The sequence below is a fragment of the Cetorhinus maximus genome, unplaced genomic scaffold, assembly GCF_964194155.1.
Source record: "Cetorhinus maximus unplaced genomic scaffold, sCetMax3.hap1.1 HAP1_SCAFFOLD_442, whole genome shotgun sequence".
NCBI classification, from domain to species: domain Eukaryota; kingdom Metazoa; phylum Chordata; class Chondrichthyes; order Lamniformes; family Cetorhinidae; genus Cetorhinus; species Cetorhinus maximus.
This window is the reverse complement of record NW_027596386.1, coordinates 92,591-115,818: the sequence shown is the minus strand read 5'-3', so window position 1 is coordinate 115,818 and position 23,228 is coordinate 92,591. Positions and strand designations below refer to the sequence as shown.

The 23,228-nt window shown below is 43.2% G+C and overlaps 1 protein-coding gene across 4 annotated transcripts in view; it reads left to right on the top strand.

Annotated features, from left to right (window-relative positions):
- The first annotated feature begins 482 nt into the window (after nt 1-482).
- Nucleotides 483-23,228, top strand: part of LOC144673712 (zinc transporter ZIP9-like) — a 60,782-nt gene continuing 38,036 nt past the window's right edge. For all 4 annotated transcript variants that reach the window (XM_078535415.1, XM_078535414.1, XM_078535413.1 and 1 more), the window contains exon 1: nt 483-701. In XM_078535415.1, the coding sequence (XP_078391541.1) occupies nt 606-701 (96 nt within the window). In that variant the 5' untranslated portion in view covers nt 483-605. The remainder of the gene's footprint in view (nt 702-23,228) is intronic.

Sequence of the window (23,228 nt, the reverse complement as noted above, 5' to 3'; positions counted from 1 at the left end):
GGGCGGTGCTCCCTCTCTCTCTGTAGTTCCTCTCTCCCCCGCTGGGCGGTGCTCTCTCTCTGTAGTTCCTCTCTCCCCCGCTGGGCGGTGCGCTCTCTCTCTCTCTCTCTCTGTAGTTCCTCTCTCCCCCGCTGGGCGGTGCTCTCTCTCTCTCTCTGTAGTTCCTCTCTCCCCCGCTGGGCGGTGCTCTCTCTCTGTAGTTCCTCTCTCCCCCGCTGGGCGGTGCGCTCTCTCTCTCTCTCTCTCTGTAGTTCCTCTCTCCCCCGCTGGGCGGTGCTCTCTCTCTGTAGTTCCTCTCTCCCCCGCTGGGCGGTGCGCTCTCTCTCTCTCTCTCTCTGTAGTTCCTCTCTCCCCCGCTGGGCGGTGCTCTCTCTCTGTAGTTCCTCTCTCCCCCGCTGGGCGGTGCGCTCTCTCTCTCTCTCTCTCTCTCTCTCTCTGTAGTTCCTCTCTCCCCCGCTGGGCGGTGCTGTTTTCCCACATTCCGCGAGTGAGCGACGTGGATGGGTTGAAAGTTTGGGGAAGTTTTGATTGAGAGTTTGGCAGTGCCGGAGATGGTTGGGAGTTGAGTGCCCGGCCGCCTGGAGGCTGCAGAGGGATCGGAAGCGATGGACGGGGCGGTCACTATCATCCTGCTCTCTCTGGCAATGTTCGGGGGCTGCCTGCTCCTGGGACTGATCCCTTTAACCATCAGACTGCCTCAGGTAAGAGCCAGATCCCCAGGAACAAGCAGCTCTTTCTCATAACCAGTTAATCTCTAACGGTTTAAAGAATAGTTCCCTTCCTTCAGTGATAGTTTAGCTGGAGGGAGAGCGTTTGCTCTTTGTTTGGTTTAAGGGGTGTTTACTGTAAAGTTAAACTTGTATCAAAGTGTAAAATGCTCAGTTTATTGCTCCCCTTCCTGTAAATAACCACAGTCATGTTCACCCATCAATAACTAGCAGCCCCGGTTAATGGTAAATGGAAAAAACACACTGGTTAATAGAATCGGGAGACAGTATCAGCCAGGCTCCTGTGACCAGTTTCCTGTTCAAAACTGCCAAACACATTCTCACTATTTTTTGGGGATATCTAATTCCAAAGGAAGTAAGCCTGGGTTTTGGAAATGTGGACTAGACAATGCAGGATATGATCCAGCCCTCCCTCTCTCCCTCTGTGTGTGAGCCAGGTCACACAGGACGCTGCAGTCTACAAATGGCCTGGATACGATCAGAGTGTGTATTGTTCCAGCCCAGCAGGTTCCCAACAGACCCCACCCCCGAGGCTTGGTTTATACATTGTACAGCAGCAAGAAACAGGTCTTGAGCCTAATGCCCTGAGGCGTTCCGACTGTATAGAGGGAATCATACCACACAATTCAAAAATCTATTGTCACTATACAACACTAGGGAACAGTACTGGCGGGTACAGCCCTGTCACTGTAAAACACTGGTATACAGTATTGGTCAGTACAGCTCTGTCACTGTAAAACACTGGTATACAGTATTGGTCAGTACAGCTCTGTCACTGTAAAACACTGGTATACAGTACTGGTCAGTATAGCTCTGTCACTGTAAAACACTGGTATACAGTACTGGTCAGTATAGCTCTGTCACTGTAAAACACTGGTATACAGTATTGGTCAGTACAGCTCTGTCACTGTAAAACACTGGGATACAGTATTGGTCAGTACAGCTCTGTCACTGTAAAACACTGGTATACAGTACTGGTCAGTACAGCTCTGTCACTGTAAAACACTGGGATACAGTATTGGTCAGTACAGCTCTGTCACTGTAAAACACTGGTATACAGTACTGGTCAGTACAGCTCTGTCACTGTAAAACACTGGGATACAGTATTGGTCAGTACAGCTCTGTCACTGTAAAACACTGGTATACAGTACTGGTCAGTACAGCTCTGTCACTGTAAAACACTGGTATACAGTATTGGTCAGTACAGCTCTGTCACTGTAAAACACTGGTATACAGTACTGGTCAGTACAGCTCTGTCACTGTAAAACACTGGTATACAGTATTGGTCAGTACAGCTCTGTCACTGTAAAACACTGGTATACAGTACTGGTCAGTACAGCTCTGTCACTGTAAAACACTGGGGTACAATACTGGTGAGAACAGGTCTGTCAGTATGAAACTGGGGTGCAGTACTGGTGGGGACAGGTCTATTACTGTACACTCTGGTATATAGTACTGGTCAGTACAGCTCTGTCACTAAACAACATTGGGGTACAGTACTGGTGGGTACAGCTCTGTCACTGTAAAACACTGGTGTACAGTACTGGTCAGTACAGCTCTGTCACTGTAAAACACTGGTGTACAGTACTGGTCAGTACAGCTCTGTCACTGTAAAACACTGGTGTACAGTACTGGTCAGTACAGCTCTGTCTCTAAATAACACTGGGTTAAATACTGGTGAGAACAGGTCTGTCACATGACACGGGTACAGTACTGGTGGGAACAGATCGGTCACTGTACAACACTGGTGTACAGTACTGGTCAGTACAGCTCTGTCACTGTACAACACTGGTGTACAGTACTGGTCAGTACAGCTCTGTCACTGTACAACACTGGTGTACAGTACTGGTCAGTACAGCTCTGTCACTGTACGACACTGGTGTACAGTACTGGTCAGTACAGCTCTGTCGCTGTACGACACTGGTGTACAGTACTGGTCAGTACAGCTCTGTCGCTGTACGACACTGGTGTACAGTACTGGTCAGTACAGCTCTGTCACTGTACAACACTGGTGTACAGTACTGGTCAGTACAGCTCTGTCACTACAACACTGGTGTACAGTACTGGTCAGTACAGCTCTGTCACTGTACAACACTGGTGTACAGTACTGGTCAGTACAGCTCTGTCACTGTACGACACTGGTGTACAGTACTGGTCAGTACAGCTGTGTCGCTGTACGACACTGGTGTACAGTACTGGTCAGTACAGCTCTGTCGCTGTACGACACTGGTGTACAGTACTGGTCAGTACAGCTGTGTCGCTGTACGACACTGGTGTACAGTACTGGTCAGTACAGCTGTGTCGCTGTACGACACTGGTGTACAGTACTGGTCAGTACAGCTCTGTCGCTGTATGACACTGGTGTACAGTACTGGTCGGTACAGCTCTGTCGCTGTACAACACTGGGGTACAGTACTGGTGGGTACAGCTCTGTCACTGTAAAACACTGGTGTACAGTACTGGTCGGTACAGCTCTGTCACTGTACAACACTGGGGTACAGTATTGGTCAGTACAGCTCTGTCACTGTAAAACACTGGTGTACAGTACTGGTCAGTACAGCTCTGTCGCTGTATGACACTGGTGTACAGTACTGGTCGGTACAGCTCTGTCGCTGTACAACACTGGGGTACAGTACTGGTGGGTACAGCTCTGTCACTGTAAAACACTGGTGTACAGTACTGGTCGGTACAGCTCTGTCACTGTACAACACTGGGGTACAGTATTGGTCAGTACAGCTCTGTCACTGTAAAACACTGGTGTACAGTACTGGTCAGTACAGCTCTGTCACTGTAAAACACTGGTGTACAGTACTGGTCAGTACAGCTCTGTCACTGTAAAACACTGGGGTACAGTACTGGTCAGTACAGCTCTGTCGCTGTACAACACTGGGGTACAGTACTGGTGGGTACAGGTCAGTCACTGTAAAACACTGGTGTACAGTACTGGTCAGTACAGCTCTGTCGCTGTACAACACTGGGGTACAGTACTGGTGGGTACAGGTCAGTCACTGTATAGCACTGGGATACAGCACTGGTGGGTAGAGGTCAGTCACTGTGTAACACTGGGGTACAGTACTGGTGGGTACAGATGTGTCGCTGTATAACACTGGAGTACAGTACTGGTGGGCACTGGTCAAAGAATTCCCAGCCTCTGACCTGCTCTTGTAGCCACAGTATTTATATGGCTAGTCCAGTTCAGTTTCTGGTCAATGATAACCCCCAGGATGTGATAGTGGGGGATTCAGTGATGGTAATGCCATTGAATGTCAAAGGGCAATGGTTAGATTCTCTCTTGTTGGAGATGGTCATTACCTGGCACTTTTGTGGTGCGAATGTTACTTGCCACTTGTCAGCCCAAGCCTGGATATTGTCCAGGTCTTGCTGCATTTGGACATGGACTGCTTCAGTATCTGAGGAGTCACGAATGGTGCTGAACATTGTGCAATCATCAGTGAACATCTCCATTTCTGACCTTATGATGGAAAGAAGGTCATTGATGAAGCAGCTGAAGATGGTTGGGCCGAGGACACTACCCTGAGGAACTCCTGCAGTGATGTCCTGGAGCTGAGATGACTGATCTCCAACGACCACAACCATCTTCCTTTGTGCTAGGTATGACTCCAACCAGTGGAGAGTTTTCTCCCTGATTCCCCTTGACTCCAGTTTTGCTAGAGCTCCTTGATGCCACACTCTGTCAAATACGGCCTTGGTGTCAAGGGCAGTCACTCTCACCTCACCTCGGGAGTTCAGATCTTTTGTCCATGTTGGAACCAAGGCTGTAATGAGGTCAGGAGCTGAGTGGCCCTGGCGGAACCCAAACTGGGCATCAGTGAGCAGGTTATAGCTAATCAAGTGCCACTTGATATCACTGTCAACAACACTTTCCATTACTTTACTGATGATGGAGAGTAGACTGATGGGGCGGTAATTGGCTGGGTTGGATTTGTCCTGCTTTTTGTGTACAGGACATACCTACCAACCAGTGGAGAGTTTTCCCCTTGATTCCCATTGACTCCAGTTTTGCTCGGGCTCCTTGATGCCACACTCGGTCAAATGCGGCCTTGATGTCACCTCACCTCAGGAGTTCAGCTCTTTTGTCCATATTTGACCCAAGGCTGTAATGAGGTCAGGAGCTGAGTGGCCCTGGCAGAACCCAAACTGGGTGTCAGTGAACAAGTTTTTGAGTAAGTACTGCTTGACAGCACTGTTGATGACCCCTTCCATTACTTTACTGATGCAGTGATTGGCCGGGTTGGATTTGTCCTGCTTTTTGTGTACAGGACATACCTGGGCAATTTTCCACATAGCCAGGTAGATGCCAGTATTGTAACTGTACTGGAACAGCTTGGCTAGGGGTGCGGCAAGTTCTGGAGCACAAGTCTTCAGTACTGTTGCCAGAATATTGTCAGGGCCCATAGCCTTTGCAGTATCCAATGCCTTCAGCTGTTTCTTGATATCACGAGGTGTGAATCGAATTGGCTGAAGACTGGCATCTGTGATGCTGGGGACCTCCGGAGGAGGCCAAGATGGATCATCCACTCGGCACTTCTGGCTGAAGATTGTTGCAAAGCTCCAGCCCTTGGCTGATGTCTGGTGGGGGGAGGGTGGTATGTGTGTTTGGAGGGGGGGTGATGTCTGGTGGGGCAGGGTGGTGTGGGTGTTTGGGAGGGTGATGTCTGATGGGGCATGGTATGGGTGTTGGTGGGGGTGATGTGTTTGGGGGGATGATGTCTGGTGGGGTGGGGTGGTGTGGGTGCTTGGGGGGGTGATGTCTGGTGGGGTGGGGTGGTGTGGGTGTTGGTAGGGTGATGTGTTTGGGGGGTGATTTCTGGTGGGGGATGGTATGGGTGTTGAGGGGGGTGATGTCTGGTGGGGTGGGGTGGTGTTGGTGTTGGTAGGGTGATGTGTTGGGGGGGTGTGATTTCTGGTAGGGGGCTGGTGTGGGTGTTTGTGGGGGGGGTGATGTCTGGTTGGGGGAGTGGTGTGGGTATTGGGGGGGGTGATGTTTCCTGTCACTTAACCAATTTCATATCCATGTTGCTATTGTCCCTTTTATTCCATGAGATCAAACTTTGCTCACAAGTCTTTGTGCAGCACCTTATCAAATGCCTTCTGGAAGTTCATGTACGCCATCAACAGCTCTCAACATCAACTCGCTTTGTTACCTCATCAAAAACCTCCAGCAAGTTAGTTAACCCTGACTTGCACTTAACATATCCACACTGGCTTTCCTTCATTAACCCACAATGCCCAAGTAACATAGGGACAGAGAAACGCTGGCTGCCTCTTGCTGTTTCTTAGCTCCAACCAAACTGATTCTATATCTTGATCCTTCGATCCTCTCTTACTAATGTACTGATCCTGTATGTTATTAACAGCCTTACCACATCTCCTTCCCCTTTTCCCCTGTCCTTCCGAAATGACAAATATCCTTGGATATTCAGTTCCCAGTCTTGATCACCCTGTAACCACATCTCCGTACTGGAAATTAGATCATACCCATTTATCTCTATTTGTGCCTTCAAATTGTCTACCTGGCTGCGAATGCTGTGTTCTTTCAGATGGAGTGCCCTTAAACTTGTCTTTTTTCACATTCGGATCCTATTTGATGCTTGCCTTTGCTTCATCTGCCTTTTAATTTCGCTCTCCACTTTCCTACTTCTTGTTACTAGTTTTGCTTCCCTCTAATCTGAGCCCCTTTCAGATTCCCAGTCCCCTGAAAATCTAGTTTAAACACTCTCCCTCACTGGCAAACCTTCCTGAGAGGGCATTAGTCCCAGTCCTGTTAAGCTATAACCTGTCCATCCCCTACAGGTCCCACCAGCCCCAGAACTGGTCCCAATGCCTCAGAAATCTGATGCCCTCCCTCCTACACCAGTTCTCCAGCCACATGTCCAATCGATCAATCCTCCTATTCCTATGCTCACTAGCACATGGCACTTGGAGTAATCCTGAGATCTTGAGGTCTTGCTTTTTAATTCCTCTCCTAATTCCTTAAAATATACTTTCAGGACCTCATCCCTCTTCCTACCTATGTCATTGGTACCAATGTGGACTATGACTTCTGGCTGTTCACCCTCCCCCAGAAGAATGTCCTGCAGCTACTCTGTGACGTCCTTGACCCCGGCACCAGGGAGGCAACAAACCATCTATGGCCGCAGAATTGCCTGACTGTTCCCCAAACTAATGAATCCCTATGATTATTGCTCTTTCACTCTTCTTTCTCCCCTCCAGTACAGCTGAGTCACCCATGGTGCCACTGACTTGGTTCTTGTTGCACTCCTCTGAGGAGTCATCACCCTCACCAGTATACGAAATGGAACACTGGCTAGCAAGCGAGATTGACTTGGGGAGCTCCTGCACTACCTGTCTGGTTCTCTTAGACTGCCTGGCAGTCACCCATTCCCTCTCTGTCTGCATGCTCCTAACCTGCAGTGTGACCACCTCCTTAAACATGCTATCCACGTACTTCTCTGCCTCGTGATGCACTGCAACGACTCCAAAACCCAGAGCCCGAGCTTCTGACTGGCCTGCAGTGACACTACCTGCAGATGTGTAAGTCTAGGACACATGGTGCGCCCATGACTTCCGCATGTCACAGGATGCACATTCCACTCAGCTGAGCTACCCTCCCATACCATAACTTCACAAATTATTTATTTTAAGTAGAATAACTTGCCTGTTACTCATCAGTCAGCTTCTTCCCCCTGTACTGAAGTAAGAACCAAATACTGGAGGCTGTAAAAGGTAGAAAAAGAAAGCAACATCTCCCAGAAATCTGATGCCCTCCCCTCCTACACCAGTTCTCCAGCCACGTGTTCAATCGAATGTCATCAAACTCTTCAACTTCGTCAAACTCCCAGTTTCTCACGCTATCCAAGCTGCACTCAGACCCCTGTATTCATACTACCTGAGACTTAAAGAGTCAACACTTCTGCAGCTACAGAAACCGGATTAAACTAACTATCTAATTAACTCATCACAGCTGCTCTCCAGTACAGAGCTTGTTTGTCCCTGCTTAAAGCTTACCGTAAACATTAAATTTTAGTTAAATGCTAAATGTAAACAAGACTAGATTTTTAGAAAGAGATTAACCCTTAAGATTCCCTCACTCACGAAACTCCCAGCCTCTCACTCTGTCCAAGCTGCACTCCATGCGAGTTGCACTCAGACCCCTGTATTTATCTAAGTGACTGTTAATTTAATCCCGAATTGTCGTTTCTAGAAGCTTCCTCACCACTGAGGTTAAACTGACTGGCCAGCAGTTGCTCGGCTTATATTTACACCCTTTTTTGAGCAAGAGTTGTAACATTTGCAATTCCCTTGTCCTCTGGCACCACCCCTGAGACTGGAAGATGATGGTCAGTGCCTCCACAATTTCCACCTGTACTTCCCTCAGTATCCTTGGATGTATCTCATCCGGTCCCGGTGCCTTATCAACTTTAAGTACAGATAACCTATCAACACTTCCTTTATCTAGTGTCTCAACACCACATTTTTGACCAAGATTTGGATAGCATCTTCTTCCTTGGTAAATACAGATGCATTTACTACCACAGTCATGCCGCTTTGTTCTGTGAATCCTCCCTTGGCTACATAATTGTGCGCACTCTGCCTTTTACCATCGTTTTACTATTTATATGCTTATAGAGAACTTTTGGATTTCCTTTTATGTTAGCTGCCAGTGTCTCCTCATATTCTCCACCTGACATTTGTCATATGCACCTTTTATCTGTTTCATCTTACTTTCTATCTCTTCTGCCATCCAAGGAGCTCTGGATTTGTTTGCCCTGCCTTTCCCCCTCGTGGGAACGTACCTTGACTGTGCCTGAACTATCTCTTCTTTAAAGGCAGCCCATTGTTCAGTTACTGTTTTGCCTGCCAACCTTTGATTCCAATTTCTCTGGTCCAGACCCATTCTCACCCCATTGAAGCTGGTTTTGCCCCAGTTAATTATTCTTAGTCTGCATTGCTCCTTGTCCTTTTCCATTGCTGAACTGAACCTTATGATATAATGATCATTGTCCCCTATATTTTCTCCTCCTGACACTTGACCCACTTGACCCACCTTATTCCCAAGAACCAGGTCCTGCAATGCCTTCTTCCTCGTTGGAAACATGCTGATGGAAAAAATTCCCCTGAACACACTCTAGAAACTCTTGCCCCTCTCTGCTTTTTGCATTGTTACTATCCCAGTCTGTATTAGGATAAATGGAGTCTCCCATTATAACTATTCTATAATTCTGACACCTTTCTGTAATTTCCTTGTAAATTTGTTCCCCTACATCCTTCCCACTAGTTGGTGGCCTATAGAATTCACTGAGCAATGTAATGGTAGCTCTATTGTTTCTTAGCTCTAACCAAATAGATTTTGTCCTTCTTGACCCCTCTGAGACATCCTCTCTCTCCAGCACTGTAATCGATTCAGCCACCCCTCCTCCTTTCTTTCTGTCCCTATCTTTTCTGAACACCTTGTTTCCAGGAATGTTTAGTACCCAGACCTGCCCTTCTTTGAGCCAGGTCTCCATTATCGCCATAACATCATATTTCCACATGGCTATCTGCATCTGCAGTTCACCAACCCTTTTGTTTAACCACACTCTGCACATTCACATACATGCACAATAAAGCTAATTTGGACTGTATTACATTCCCTCTGACTCTGATACCACCTTACTATTTCCTACTCCAATGCTATCTATTTCTGCCAATTCTCTGTGCATCTTTCCTCTCTAATATTGCCTCCTAGAGAGTTTAAACCATCCCCAATAGCACTAGCACATTGCCTCACAAGGACGTTGGTCCCAGGTTTGTTCAGGTACAACTCCTCCGGCCTGTACAGCTCCCACGTCCCCCAGAACTGATCCCAATGGCCCACGACTTTAAAGCTCTCCGTCCTGCACCATCTGTCCAACCAGACATTCGTACATCCTATTTTTATACTCGCTTGTGCATGGTACTGGGAGTAATCCAGAGATTACTACCTTTGAGGTCCTGCTTGCTAGTTTCCTTCGCACCTCCCTAAACTTTGCCTGTTAGACCACATCCCTCTTTCTACCTATGTCATTGGTACCAAGATGCAGCATGAATGCTGGCTGTTCACCCTCCCCCACCTCCCCAGAGCACTCCTACTCTACTGTAAGGAGGACAGTTCCCAATGAAGGAGAAAGTGTATGTGTGTCCCAGGCTGGCATTAAAGATCAGGAGGCATAGGGAGAGGACTCATGTACCATGGCAAACCTGAAGGCTGTTTGTACCTCAGCTGTCTGAGGATTCACCATTCTGCCACCTCTTCACTTCATGTAGCTGAGGAGTATTTCCCCTCTAACCCAAACACAGAACCTCTGCTTGACTGTGTCTCCCTCAATTTGGCTTCTCGAGCTCTCCCATTAATGGGAGAAGTCCTACCTTAGATTTAGCTCCATCCTGACACTAGCTGAAGTGGATGGCTGAATGGGGTAGGGGTTGTAGACAAGGGTGGTCCTGTCTCCCTTTCCCTGGTTCCCTATATGAAAGAGCCCATCAATTGTTTGCACTTATTCTGAATCCTTGGCATTTGCTGTGAGAAGCTGTACATTTGACCTCATTGAAAACACAAAAGGTGCTTTGAAATTTGTGTCTGGACAAAGGCCACATCCCTGGTTATTGAGAGGGAGAGAGGCAACTCTGTTTATTAATTGACTGAATTCTGGCAAAACAAATACTGAGCCTCTGTGTGAGTGAAGTGTCAATACTCCTACGGGCTTTTCCCCATTGATATTAATCCATCCCACAATTTGAATTAAAGAAAGGATTTGTATTTATCTGCATCTTACTGGTCTCCCCAGTGCCTCAAAATGCTTTGCATACAACTAATTACTTTGACATGACTGTTATTGTACAGATATAGGAAGCCATTTCTTGCCCTTGAAGATTTTAAAAACCAATAACATTATCGCTTGAAACTTCTCTAGTCCATTGCAAGCATTTCCAGCATCTGCAGTTTCTCCTTACAACCCAGGTACTGAATCCCTGCTCTCTGTATAGCTGCCCTTCACTGACCCTTCCCAATGCTTGCATATCTTTGTCACCATTGCAATGGCCAGATTTTAATCTAATTAAACCCTCATGGGATGTGGGCTTCGCTGGCTGGGCCAACATTTATTGCCCATCGCTAATTGCCCTTGAGAAGGTGGTGGTGAGCTGCCTTCTTGAACCGCTGCAGTCCCTGTGGTGTAGGTACACCCACAGTGCTGTTAGGAAAGGAGTGCCAGGATTTTGACCCAGTGACAGAATGGTGATATATTTCCAAGTCAGGATGGTGAGTGGCTTGGAGGGGAACTTGCAGGTGGTGGTGTTCCCATCTATCTGCTGCCCTTGTCCTTCTAAGCGGTTGAGGTTGCGAGTTTGGGAGGTGCTCTGTAGGAGCCTTGGTGAGTTGCAGCAGTTTGTCCTGGACAGTGTTGAGCATCTTGAGTGTTGTGGGAGCTGCACTCACCCAGGCAAGTGGGGAATATTCTGTATCAATCCTGACTTGTGCCTTGTAGATGGTGGGCAGGCTTTGGGGAGTCAGGAGGTGAATTACTCACTGCACGATTCCTAGCCTCTGACCTGCTCTTGTACCCACATGATTTATATGGCTGATCCAGTTCAGTTTCTGGTCAATGGTATCCCCCAGGATGTTGACAGTTGGGGTTTCAGTGATGGTAATGCTATTGAATGTCAAGCAACGGTGGTTAGATTCTCTTTTGTTGGAGATGGTCATTGCCTGGCACTTGTGTGGCATGAATGTTACTTGCCTCTTGTCAGCCCAAGCCTGGATATTGTCCTGGCATTTGGACATGGACTGCTTCAGTATCTGAGGAGTCGCGAATGATGCTGAACATTGTGCAATCATCAGCGAACATCCCCACTTCTGACGTTTTGATGGAAGGAAGGTCATCGATGAAGCAGCTGAAGATGGTTGGGCCAAGGACACTACCCTGAGGAACTCCTGCAGTGATGTCCTGGAGCTGAGATGATTCACCTCTAACAACCACAACCATCTTCCTTTGTGCTGGGTATGACTCCAACCAGCGGTGAGCTTTCCCCCTGATTCCCATTGACTCCAGTTTTGCTAGAGCTCCTTGATGCCACACTCTGTCAAATGCTGCCTTGATGGGTGATTTATAGAACAATCAGTGTGTATTATAGAACAGACAGTGTGCAATATAGAACAGTCAGTGTCTACGAAAAACAGTGTATTATAGCAACAGTGAATGCTTATTATAAAAAAGTGTCCATTATATATGACACTCCGCATGTATTACAGAACCATCAGTGCATATTATAGAACAGTCAGTGTGTATTATAGAACAATCAGCTCTTTAATAGAATACTCATTGTGCATTATAGGACAGTGTGTACTATAGGACAGAAGGTGCGTACTATAGGACAGTCAGTGTGTACTATAGGACAGTCAGTGTGTACTATAGAACAGTGCGTACTATAGGACAGACAGTGCGTACTATAGGACAGTCAGTGTGTACTATAGGACAGACAGTGCGTACTATAGGGCAGTCAGTGTGTACTATAGGGCAGTCAGTGCGTACTATAGGGCAGACAGTGCATACTATAGGGCAGTCAGTGCGTACTATAGGACAGACAGTGCGTACTATAGGGCAGTCAGTGCGTACTATAGGGCAGTCAGTGCGTACTATAGGACAGACAGTGCGTACTATAGGGCAGTCAGTGCGTACTATAGGGCAGTCAGTGTGTACTATAGGGCAGTCAGTGTGTACTATAGGACAGTCAGTGCGTATTATAGGACAGTGTGTACTATAGGACTGTCAGTGTGTACTATAGGACAGTCAGTGCATATTATAGGACAGTCAGTGTGTACTATAGGACAGTGTGTACTATAGGACAGTCAGTGTGTACTATAGGACAGTAAGTGTGTACTATAGGACAGTCAGTGCATATTATAGGATAGTGTGTACTATAGGACAGTCAGTGTGTACTATAGGACAGTCAGTGCGTATTATAGGACAGTGTGTACTATAGGACAGTCAGTGCGTACTATAGGACAGTCAGTGCGTACCATAGGACAGACAGTGCGTACTATAGGGCAGTCAGCGTGTACTATAGGACAGTGGGTACTATAGGACAGACAGTGCGTACTATAGGACAGATAGTGCGTACTATAGGACAGACGGTGCGTACTATAGGGCAGTTAGTGTGTACTATAGGACAGTCAGTGCGTATTATAGGACAGTGGGTACTATAGGGCAGTTAGTGTGTACTATAGGACAGTCAGTGCATATTATAGGACAGTGCATACTATAGGACAGTCAGTGCGTACTATAGGACAGTGTGTACTATAGGACAGTCAGTGTGTATTATAAGACAGTCAGTGTGTACTATAGGACAGTCAGTGTGTACTATAGGACAGTGCGTACTGTAGGACAGTGTGTACTATAGGACAGTCAGTGTGTACTATAGGACAATCAGTGCGTATTATAGGACAGTGTACTATAGGACAGTCAGTGTACTATAGGACAGTCAGTGTGTATTATAGGACAGTGCGTACTATAGGGCAGTCAGTGCGTACTATAGGATAGTGCGTACTATAGGGCAGTCAGTGCGTACTATAGGACAGTCAGTGTGTACTATAGAACACTCATTGTCTATTACAGAACAGTCAGTGTCTATTATAGAACACTCATTGTCTATTACAGAACAGTCAGTGTCTATTATAGAACACTCATTGTCTATTACAGAACAGTCAGTGTCTATTATAGAACACTCATTGTCTATTACAGAACCGTCAGTGTCTATTATAGAACACTCATTGTCTATTACAGAACAGTCAGTGTCTATTATAGAACACTCATTGTCTATTACAGAACAGTCAGTGTCTATTATAGAACACTCCTTATCTATTACAGAACAATCAGTGTCTACTATAGAACACTCATTGTCTATTACAGAACAGTCAGTACATATTATAGGCAGTCAATGTGTATTATCGAGCCATCAGTGTCTATCATAGAACAGTCAGTGTGTATTATAGAATAGTGTGTATTATAGAAGTCATTGACTATTATATAACAGTCATTGTCTATTTTAGAACAGTCAGTGTCTATTATAGAACTGCCAGTGTGTATTATAAAACCTTCAGTGTGTATTACAGAAGTCAGTGTGTATTACAGAAGTCAGTGAGTTTTGTAGAACAGTCAGTGAGAGTTATAGAACAGTCAGTATGTATTAAAGAACAGTCCGTGCATATTATATGACAATCAGTGCATATTATAGAACAGTCGATGTGTATTATCGAAGTCGGTGTTTTTAGAGAACAGTCAGTAACTATTATAGAACAATCAGTGTATATTATAGATCAGTCAGAGTCTATTGTAGATCAGTCAGTGTATATTACAGATCAGTCAGTGTCTAATGTATCAGTCAGTGTATATTATAGAACAGTCAGTGTCTATTATAGAACAGTCAGTGTGTATTATAGATCAGTCAGTGTCTATTGTAGAACAGTCAGTGTCTATTGTAGAACAGTCAGTGTATATTGTAGATCAGTCAGTGTTTATTGTAGATCAGTCAGTGTATATTATAGAAAAGTCAGTGTGTATTATAGATCAGCCAGTGTATATTATAGAACAGTCAGTGTATATTGTAGATCAGTCAGTGTATATTGTAGATCAGTCAGTGTTTGTTGTAGAACAGTCAGTGTATATTATAGAATAGTCAGTATATATTGTAGATCAGTCAGTGTCTATTGTAGATCAGTCAGTGTCTATTGTAGATCAGTCAGTGTGTATTATAGAACCTTCAGTGCATATTATAGAACAGTCAGTGCATATTACAGAAGTCAGTGTGTATTGTAGATCAGTGAGTAACTATTATAGATCAGTCAGTGTCTATTGTAGAACAGTCAGTGTATATTACAGAACCTTCAGTGCCTATTATAGAACAGTCAGTGGGTATTACAGAAGTCACTGTGTATTGTAGATCAGTCAGTAACTATTATAGAACAGTCAGTGTATAGTGTAGATCAGTCAGTATCTATTGTAGATCAGTCAGTGTGTATTATAGAACAGTCAGTGCGTATTACAGAAGTCAAAAGTGTGTATTATAGATCAGTCAGTAACTATTATAGAACAGTCAGTGTATATTATAGATCAGTCAGTATCTATTGTAGATCAGTCAGTGTGTATTATAGAACCTTCAGTGCGTATTATAGAACAGTCAGTGCATATTACAGAAGTCAGTGTGTATTGTAGATCAATCAGTAACTATTATAGAACAGTCAGTGTATATTGTAGATCAGTCAGTAACTATTTTAGAACAGTCAGTGTCTATTGTAGATCAGTCAGTGTGTATTATAGAACCTTCAGTGCGTATTATAGAACAGTCAGTGCGTATTACAGAAGTCAGAAGTGTGTATTATAGATCAGTCAGTGTCTATTATACATCAGTCAGTGTATATTATAGATCAGTCAGTGTCTACTGTAGAACAGTCAGTGTGTATTATAGAACAGTCAGTGTATATTATAGATCAGTCAGTGTCTACTGTAGAACAGTCAGTGTGTATTATAGAACAGTCAGTGTATATTATAGATCAGTCAGTGTCTACTGTAGAACAGTCAGTGTGTATTATAGAACAGTCAGGCCTGAAATTTTCACCCTTTGGACATGCGCAATCGACAAGCGCGAGAGCGGAAGGGAAATGGACCCTGACCGCAATTGGCCCCTGACTGCGATTGGCCCCTGACTGTGATTTCACGCTGGCCTGCCCAATTAACAGCCAGCCAGCGTGAAACATGCACTGAGAAAGGCTCAGCACTTCCAATGGGGCCTGGAAGATGACGGTAAAATTCTGGAACAGTCGGTGTATATTATCGAACAGTCCCGGTCAATTATAGAACTGTCAGTGTGTATTATAGAGTACAGTGTATTATAGAAGTCATTGTCTATTATAGAACAGTCACTGTCTATAATAGAACAGTCAGTGTGTATCATAGAACTGTCAGTACATATTACAGAAGAGTCAGCGCGTATTACAGAACTGTCAGTGTGTATTGTGGAACAGTCATTGTCTATTATAGAACAGTCAGCGTGTTTTATAGAATAGTGTGTATTATAGAAGTCATTGTCTATTATAGAACAGTCGCTGTCCTATTATAGAACAATCATTGTCTATTATAGAACAGTCAGTGTGTGTTATGGAACAGTCAGTGTGTATTATAGAACAATCATTGTCTATTATAGAACAGTCAGTGCGTATTATAGAACAGTCAGTGTGTGTTATGGAACAGTCAGTGTGTGTTATGGAACAGTCAGTGTGTATTATAGAACAGTCATTGTCTATTATAGAATAGTCCATAAGACCATAAGACATAGAAGCAGAAATTACGCTATTCGGCCCATCGAGTTTGCTCCGCCATTCAATCATGGCTGATAAGTTTCTCAACCCCATTCTTCCGCCTTCTCCCCGTAACATTTGATATTCCTATAATAGTCAGTGTGTATTATAGAACAGTCATTGTCTATTATAGAATAGTCCATAAGACCATAAGACATAGGAGTCATTATCTATTATAGAGCAGTCACTGCCTATTATAGAACAGCCAGTGTACCTTAAAGAAGTCATTGTCTATTATAGAACAGTCAGCGGGTATTATAGAACCATCAGTGCATATTAAAGAACAGCCAGTGCGCATAACAGAAAAGTCAGTGTGTATTGTGGAACAGCCATTGTCTATTATAGAACAATTAGTGTGTATTATAGAACAGTCAGTGTGTATTGTAGAACAGTTAGTGGTGTTATGGAACAGTCAATATGTATTATAGAACGGTCAGTACGTATTATAGAACAGTGAGTGCTTATTATAAAACACTTAGTGTCTATTATATATAACACTCAGCATGTACTACAGAACCGTCAGTGTGTATTATAGAACAGTTTGTGTCTATTATAGAATAGTCAGTGTGTATTATAGATCAGTAAGTCTGCACTGTAGAACAGTCAGTGTCTTTTATAGAACACTCAGTATGTATTATAGATCAGTCAGTTGTTTTATAGAACAGTCAATGTCTAGTATAGAACAGTCATTGTCTTTTACAGAATAGTCAGTATGTATTGTAGAACGGTCAGTGTTTATTAAACAAAAGTCACTGTCCAGTTTAGAACTATCATTGTCTATTATAGAACAGTCAGTGCGTATTATAGAACAATCAATGTCTATTATAGAACAGTATTATAGAACAGTGTCTATTTTGGAACAGTTATTGTCTATTATAGAATAGTCAATGTGTATTATCGAATAATAAGTGTTTTTAAGAACAGTCAATGTCTATTATAGAACAGTCATTGTTTATTATAAATTTAATGAAAATATAATAATTTTCATAATATTTTCCACTAATCAAATTGGATAATGAGGGGATACTTGAAAACTTAAATGTAATATTGAGTTACTTTCCAGACAAGTGTCAAAGTGATTTGGAGAAGCTATTGCAGTCACATAAAGCTATTTGTGGGAATAAGCTAGGGAGGACAAATTTAGCTACACATGATGTGAGTGTAGAAGATTCACTTCCAAAATGGCAACATCCTTATAGATTAAGTTCAGCAAAGTTATCACGAGTACAGAAAGGAATTGAATTCATGCTTCAAAATGATATCATTGAGTCTAGTTGCAGTAACTGGAGTTTGCGTATTGTGAAGGTACAGAATCTGGGTAGAACACAAAGACTGTGTGTGGACTATCGAAAAGTGAATGTGGTGACAAAAGTGGATTCATATCCTATACCATGGTTGGAAGATTGTATTGAGAAAGTGGGACAATCAAAGTTTATCACAGAGATTGACTTGCTGAGAGGATATTGGCAAGTACCGTTGTTGGAGAGGGCAAAGGAGATATCGGCTTTTTTGACACCAGATGGACTATATCAGTTTAAAGTCATGCTGTTTGGTATGAGAAATGCACCAGCAACATTTCAAAGACTGACAAACAAAGTAATTACCGGACTGAGCAATCGTGCTGTTTATATTGATGACTTGATAGTTTTCAGTCCAACATTGGAGGAGCATTTACAACATCTGGAAGAATTATTTAATCGACTACAAGAGGCTAATTTGGTGAAGAACTTGGCTAAAAGTGAACTTTCAAAAGTACAAGTTACATATCTAAGCCATACCATTGGACATGGTAAGGTGGCTCCGAGAGATGTGAAAGTCAAGGCTATTGGGAATTTCCCCGTGCCTACAATAAAATGAGAAGTTTTGAGATTTCTTGGCATGAGTGGGTTTTATCGGAAATTTGTACCAAACTTTAGCAGTGTGGTTGCTCCATTGACTGAACTATTAAAAAACAAAAAGTTTCAATGGACACAGGAGTGTCAGAATCATTTGACAGTTTAAAAACTGTATTGACTATGATACCAGTTTTGGCAGCACCCAATTATGCCAAGCAATTTAAGTTGGTCATTAATGTGAGTGATTTAGGCATTGGGGCAGTACTGTTGCAAGAAGATGAAACTGGAATTGAGAAACCAAATGGGTATTTTTCTTGAAAGTTGATTGTACAACATAGAAAATATCCAATGATCAAAAAGGAGACTCTGGGTCTGGTTTTAGCATTGCAGCATTTCAAGGTTTATATTACAAACAATTCACCAGAAACAATTGTTTATACAGACCACAATCCATTAAAACTTATGGTCATATTTTGAGACCGAAGTGCAAGGCTCTTGAGATGGAGTTTATTACTGCAACCATTTAATCTACAGATTATACATGTTCCTGGATGAGAGAATTTAATTGCAGGTGCATTGTTGAGAGTTTAAAACTCAAAGGCAAATTGGACATTTAAAACCTGGACACTGGACTGAAATGACCTCTGTTGATACCAAGGGTCTGTATATGTATTGTTATACAAATGCATGCATCTAGTAATGTAATAGTTTGGGTATATAGATAAGTATAGTAGGTAGTGTAAGATTGGTTAAGAAAATGAAACCTTTTTTTAAGTTGTGATGGTTCATTTTCTCATAAGGAGGGAGGTGTCATGAAAATATAATAATTTTCATAACATTTTTCTGGTTTACTGTAAAGTCGATTTATGGGGGATAAGTAGTTGGGTCTATCTGTGTGTGATTTAATTAGATTTGGAGCCAAATAGTCTGCAGGCTTTGACTCATCAAAAGAAGCTAGGTGCTTGACATGCTAATGAGTAAACATGGATGCTGGCATAGCATGTACGATGTGAAGAGAATTTGCATTTTTAGATAGGTGAAGGGGGGTTTGGATTTCAAAGGGAGCTCAGTCTGTTTACAAATAGCCAGACAAGCAAGCTAAGGAATTTGTTTATTTTTTCCCAAGGGTTACTGACAATATACAGTGACAACATGAAAGTTTTTATGTTAGAAGTGAGATACAGTTTCAAAGACTTATGAAACAATAGAATTTACATATTAAGAAGAGATAAACATATATAAAGGAGAATGAAGCTATGTGTCAGGAGAAGGCATTGTGAGATCTAACAGAAACGTGTGAAATGGCCTTAATGAAGCCTCCAGTATTTGTGCATAAGTCTGCTGCCTACTGAAACTGAAGCTGGAGGAGAAAGCCATTTGGAATTCCACTGTCCAGGGTATTGTGTTAATGTGCTGGATCTGTTTAAAATCTAAAATCTATTTTTGGACCATTGCCTTAAAGGGGGTGTAACTGGGAGTCAAATTAATTGGGGATTTTAGGAGTTATGAGAGTGGTAATTTGTAGCCCTTGTATGTGCTTGAAATCTTTTCTTTTGTTAATAAGAAATCTAAAAGTCTTGGTGGACTTATTACTTCTGAATTCGGTGCACGCATCTCGAAATAAATACAAATTGCAAAAGCGATGTGAAAGCGCGATCAAGTTTCGCTCCTGGATTTGATCCACCTGGCACACATTATCTGCCACGTCATAACAATAGAACAGTCAGTGCATATTATAGACCAGTCAGCGTGTATTATAGAACAGTCAGTGTGTATTATAGAACAGTCAGTGTGTATTATAGAACAGTCAGTGTCCAATATAGAACCGTCATTTTCTATTATAGAACAGTCAGTACTTACTACAGAACTAAGATAAATACAAAATGCTGCGAATGCTAGAAATCTGATATAAAAACAGAAAATGCTGGAAAAACTCAGCAGGTCTGACAGCATCTGTGGAGAGAGAAACAGAGTTAACGTTTCAAGTCCATATGATTCTTCTTCAGAGCTAAAGAGAAGTATAAATGAGATGGAATTTATACTGTTTAAGGTGCTTGGAGCAGGTGAAGCTGGATAGAAGGCCAGCGATAGGTGGGGTCTAAGGAGAGATTGACAAAGATGTTATGGACACAAGACAAAGGGAGTGTTAATGGTAGTGCTGAAGACTAAAGGAGGTGCTGATAATGGCATAAAGGTCAGATAGCAGAATGTGGTAATAGCAGAACAAGGGTCTGCACTCTGTGAAAGAACAACATAGAACAAGTAACAGATAGCCCTTTTTGGGGAAGGGTGGGGGAGGCAGCAGTTGAAAAGGGATTAAAAATGCAGATAAAAAGATGAATAAATATAAAAATAAGTGAATAAAGATAAAAATAAATTTTTTAAAAAGGGATTAAAAAAGGGGTGAAGATGGAGGAGGGAGTTCATGGTCTGAAGTTGTTGAACTCAATGTTAAGACTTCTTCTGAGCTAAAGAGAAATAAAAATGTGATGAAATTTATACTGTTTAAGGTGGGTGGGGCAGGTGAAGCTGGATAGAAGGTAAGCTATAGGTGGGGGCAAAGGAGAGATTGACACAGATGTCATGGATAAAAGGACAAAGGGGGTGTTAATGATATCGGTTCTGGCTAAAGGAGGTGCTGATGGTGGCATTAAGGTAAGAAAGCAGAATGTGGATAATAGCAGGACAAGGGTAAGCACTCTGGAAAGAACAATATGAGCAAGTGACAGATGGGCCTGGTGGGGGTCGGACGGGGGAGGGGACTGTGGTGGGAAAAGTGGTTGAAAATAGGATACAAGGTGGGGTTAAAACAATGAATAAAAATGAAAATAAATAAAAATAAAAATAAGTGGATAAAAAATAAAAATGAAAATGAACATTGATAAAAGGGGATCAAAAAGCGGGTGAGGATGGAGCAGAGAGTTCATGATCTGAAGTTGTTGAACTCAATATTCAGTCCGGAAGGCTGTAAAGTGCCTAATCGGAAGATGAGGTGCTCTTCTTCCAGTTTGTGTTGAGCTTCACTGGAACATTGCAGCAGGCCAAGGATGGACATGTGGGCATGAGAGCAGGGTGGTGTGTTGAAATGGCAAGCGACATGGAGGTCTGGGACATGCTTGCGGACAGACCAAAGGTGTTCCACAAAGCAGTCATCCAGTCTGTGTTTGGCCTCTCCAGTGAAGAGGAGACCGCATTGGGAGCAGCGAATGCAGTCGACTAAATTGAAGGAGGTGCAAGTGAAATGCTGCTTCACCTGAAAGTAGTGTTTGGACCCTTGGTCGGTGAGGAGGGGGGAGGTACAGGGGTAGATGTTGCACCTTCTGCAATTGCATGGGAAGGTGCCGTGTGAGTGGGATGAGGTGTTGGGGGTGATGGAGGAGTGGACCGGGTTCCCGGGGGGAATGGTCCCCATGGAATGCTGACAGGGTGGGTGAGGGGAAGATGTGTCTGGTGGTGGCATCATGCTGGAGTTGGTGGAAGTGGCAGAAGATGATACTTTGAATGCAGAGGCTGGTGGGGTGAAAAGTGAGGACAAGGGTGACCCTATCATGGTTCTGAAGGGAGGGGAAGGGGTGAGGGCAGAGGCGTGGGAGATGGGTCAGACATGGTTAAGGGCTCTGTCAACCACAGTTGGGGGGAAACCTCGGTTAAGGAAGAAGGAAGACATGTCAGAAGCACCGTTTTGGAAAGTGGCATCACCCGAACAGATGCAACGGAGGCAAAGGAACTGAGAGAATGGAATGGGAGAATGGGAACAGTCAGTGGGTATTATAGAACAGTCAGTGACTATTGTAGAACCGTCAGTGTCTGTTATAGAATAGTCAGTGGGTATTATAGAACAGTCAGTGTCTATTGTAGAACAGTCAGTGTCTATTATAGAACAGTCAGTGGGTATTATAGAACAGTCAGCGTCTATTGTAGAACAGTCAGCGTCTATTGTAGAACAGTCAGTGTCTATTATAGAACAGTCAGTGTCTATTATAGAACAGTCAGTGGGTATTATAGAACAGTCAGTGTCTATTGTAGAACAGTCAGTGGGTATTATAGAACAGTCAGTGTCTATTATAGAACAGTCAGTGGGTATTATAGAACACAGTATCTATTGTAGAACAGTCAGTAGGTATTATAGAACAGTCAGTGTCTATTATAGAACCGTCAGTGTCTATTATAGAACCGTCAGTGTCTATTATAGAACCATCAGTGTCTATTGTAGAACAGTCAGTGGGTATTATAGAACCGTCAGTGGGTATTATAGAACCGTCAGTGTCTATTGTAGAACAGTCAGTGGGTATTATAGAACAGTCAGTGTCTATTGTAGAACAGTCAGTGGGTATTATAGAACAGTCAGTGGGTATTATAGAACAGTCAGTGGGTATTATAGAACAGTCAGTGGGTATTATAGAACAGTCAGTGGGTATTATAGAACAGTCAGTGTCTATTGTAGAACAGTCAGTGTCTATTATAGAACAGTCAGTGTCTATTATAGAACAGTCAGTAGGTATTATAGAACAGTCAGTTGGTATTATAGAACAGTCAGTGGGTATTATAGAACAGTCAGTGTCTATTGTAGAACAGTCAGTGTCTATTGTAGAACAGCCAGTGTCTATTATAGAACAGTCAGTGTCTATTATAGAACAGTCAGTGTCTATTATAGAACAGCCAGTGGGTATTATAGAACAGTCAGTGGGTATTATAGAACAGTCAGTGTCTATTGTAGAACAGTCAGTGGGTATTATAGAACAGTCAGTGGGTATTATAGAACAGTCAGTGGGTATTATAGAACAGTCAGTGTCTATTATAGAACAGTCAGTGTCTATTGTAGAACAGTCAGTGTCTATTGTAGAACAGTCAGTGTCTATTGTAGAACAGTCAGTGTCTATTATAGAACAGTCAGTGTCTATTGTAGAACAATCAGTGTCTATTGTAGAACCATCAATGTCTATTGTAGAACAGTCAGTGGGTATTATAGAACAGTCAGTGGGTATTATAGAACAGTCAGTGGGTATTATAGAACAGTCAGTGTCTATTATAGTACAGTCAGTGGGTATTATAGAACAGTCAGTTGGTATTATAGAACAGTCAGTTGGTATTATAGAACAGTCAGTGGGTATTATAGAACAATCAGTGTCTATTGTAGAACAGTCAGTGTCTATTATAGAACAGTCAGTGTCTATTATAGAACAGTCAGTGGGTATTATAGAACAGTCAGTGTCTATTATAGAACAGTCAGTGGATATTATAGAACAGTCAGTGGGTATTATAGAACAGTCAGTG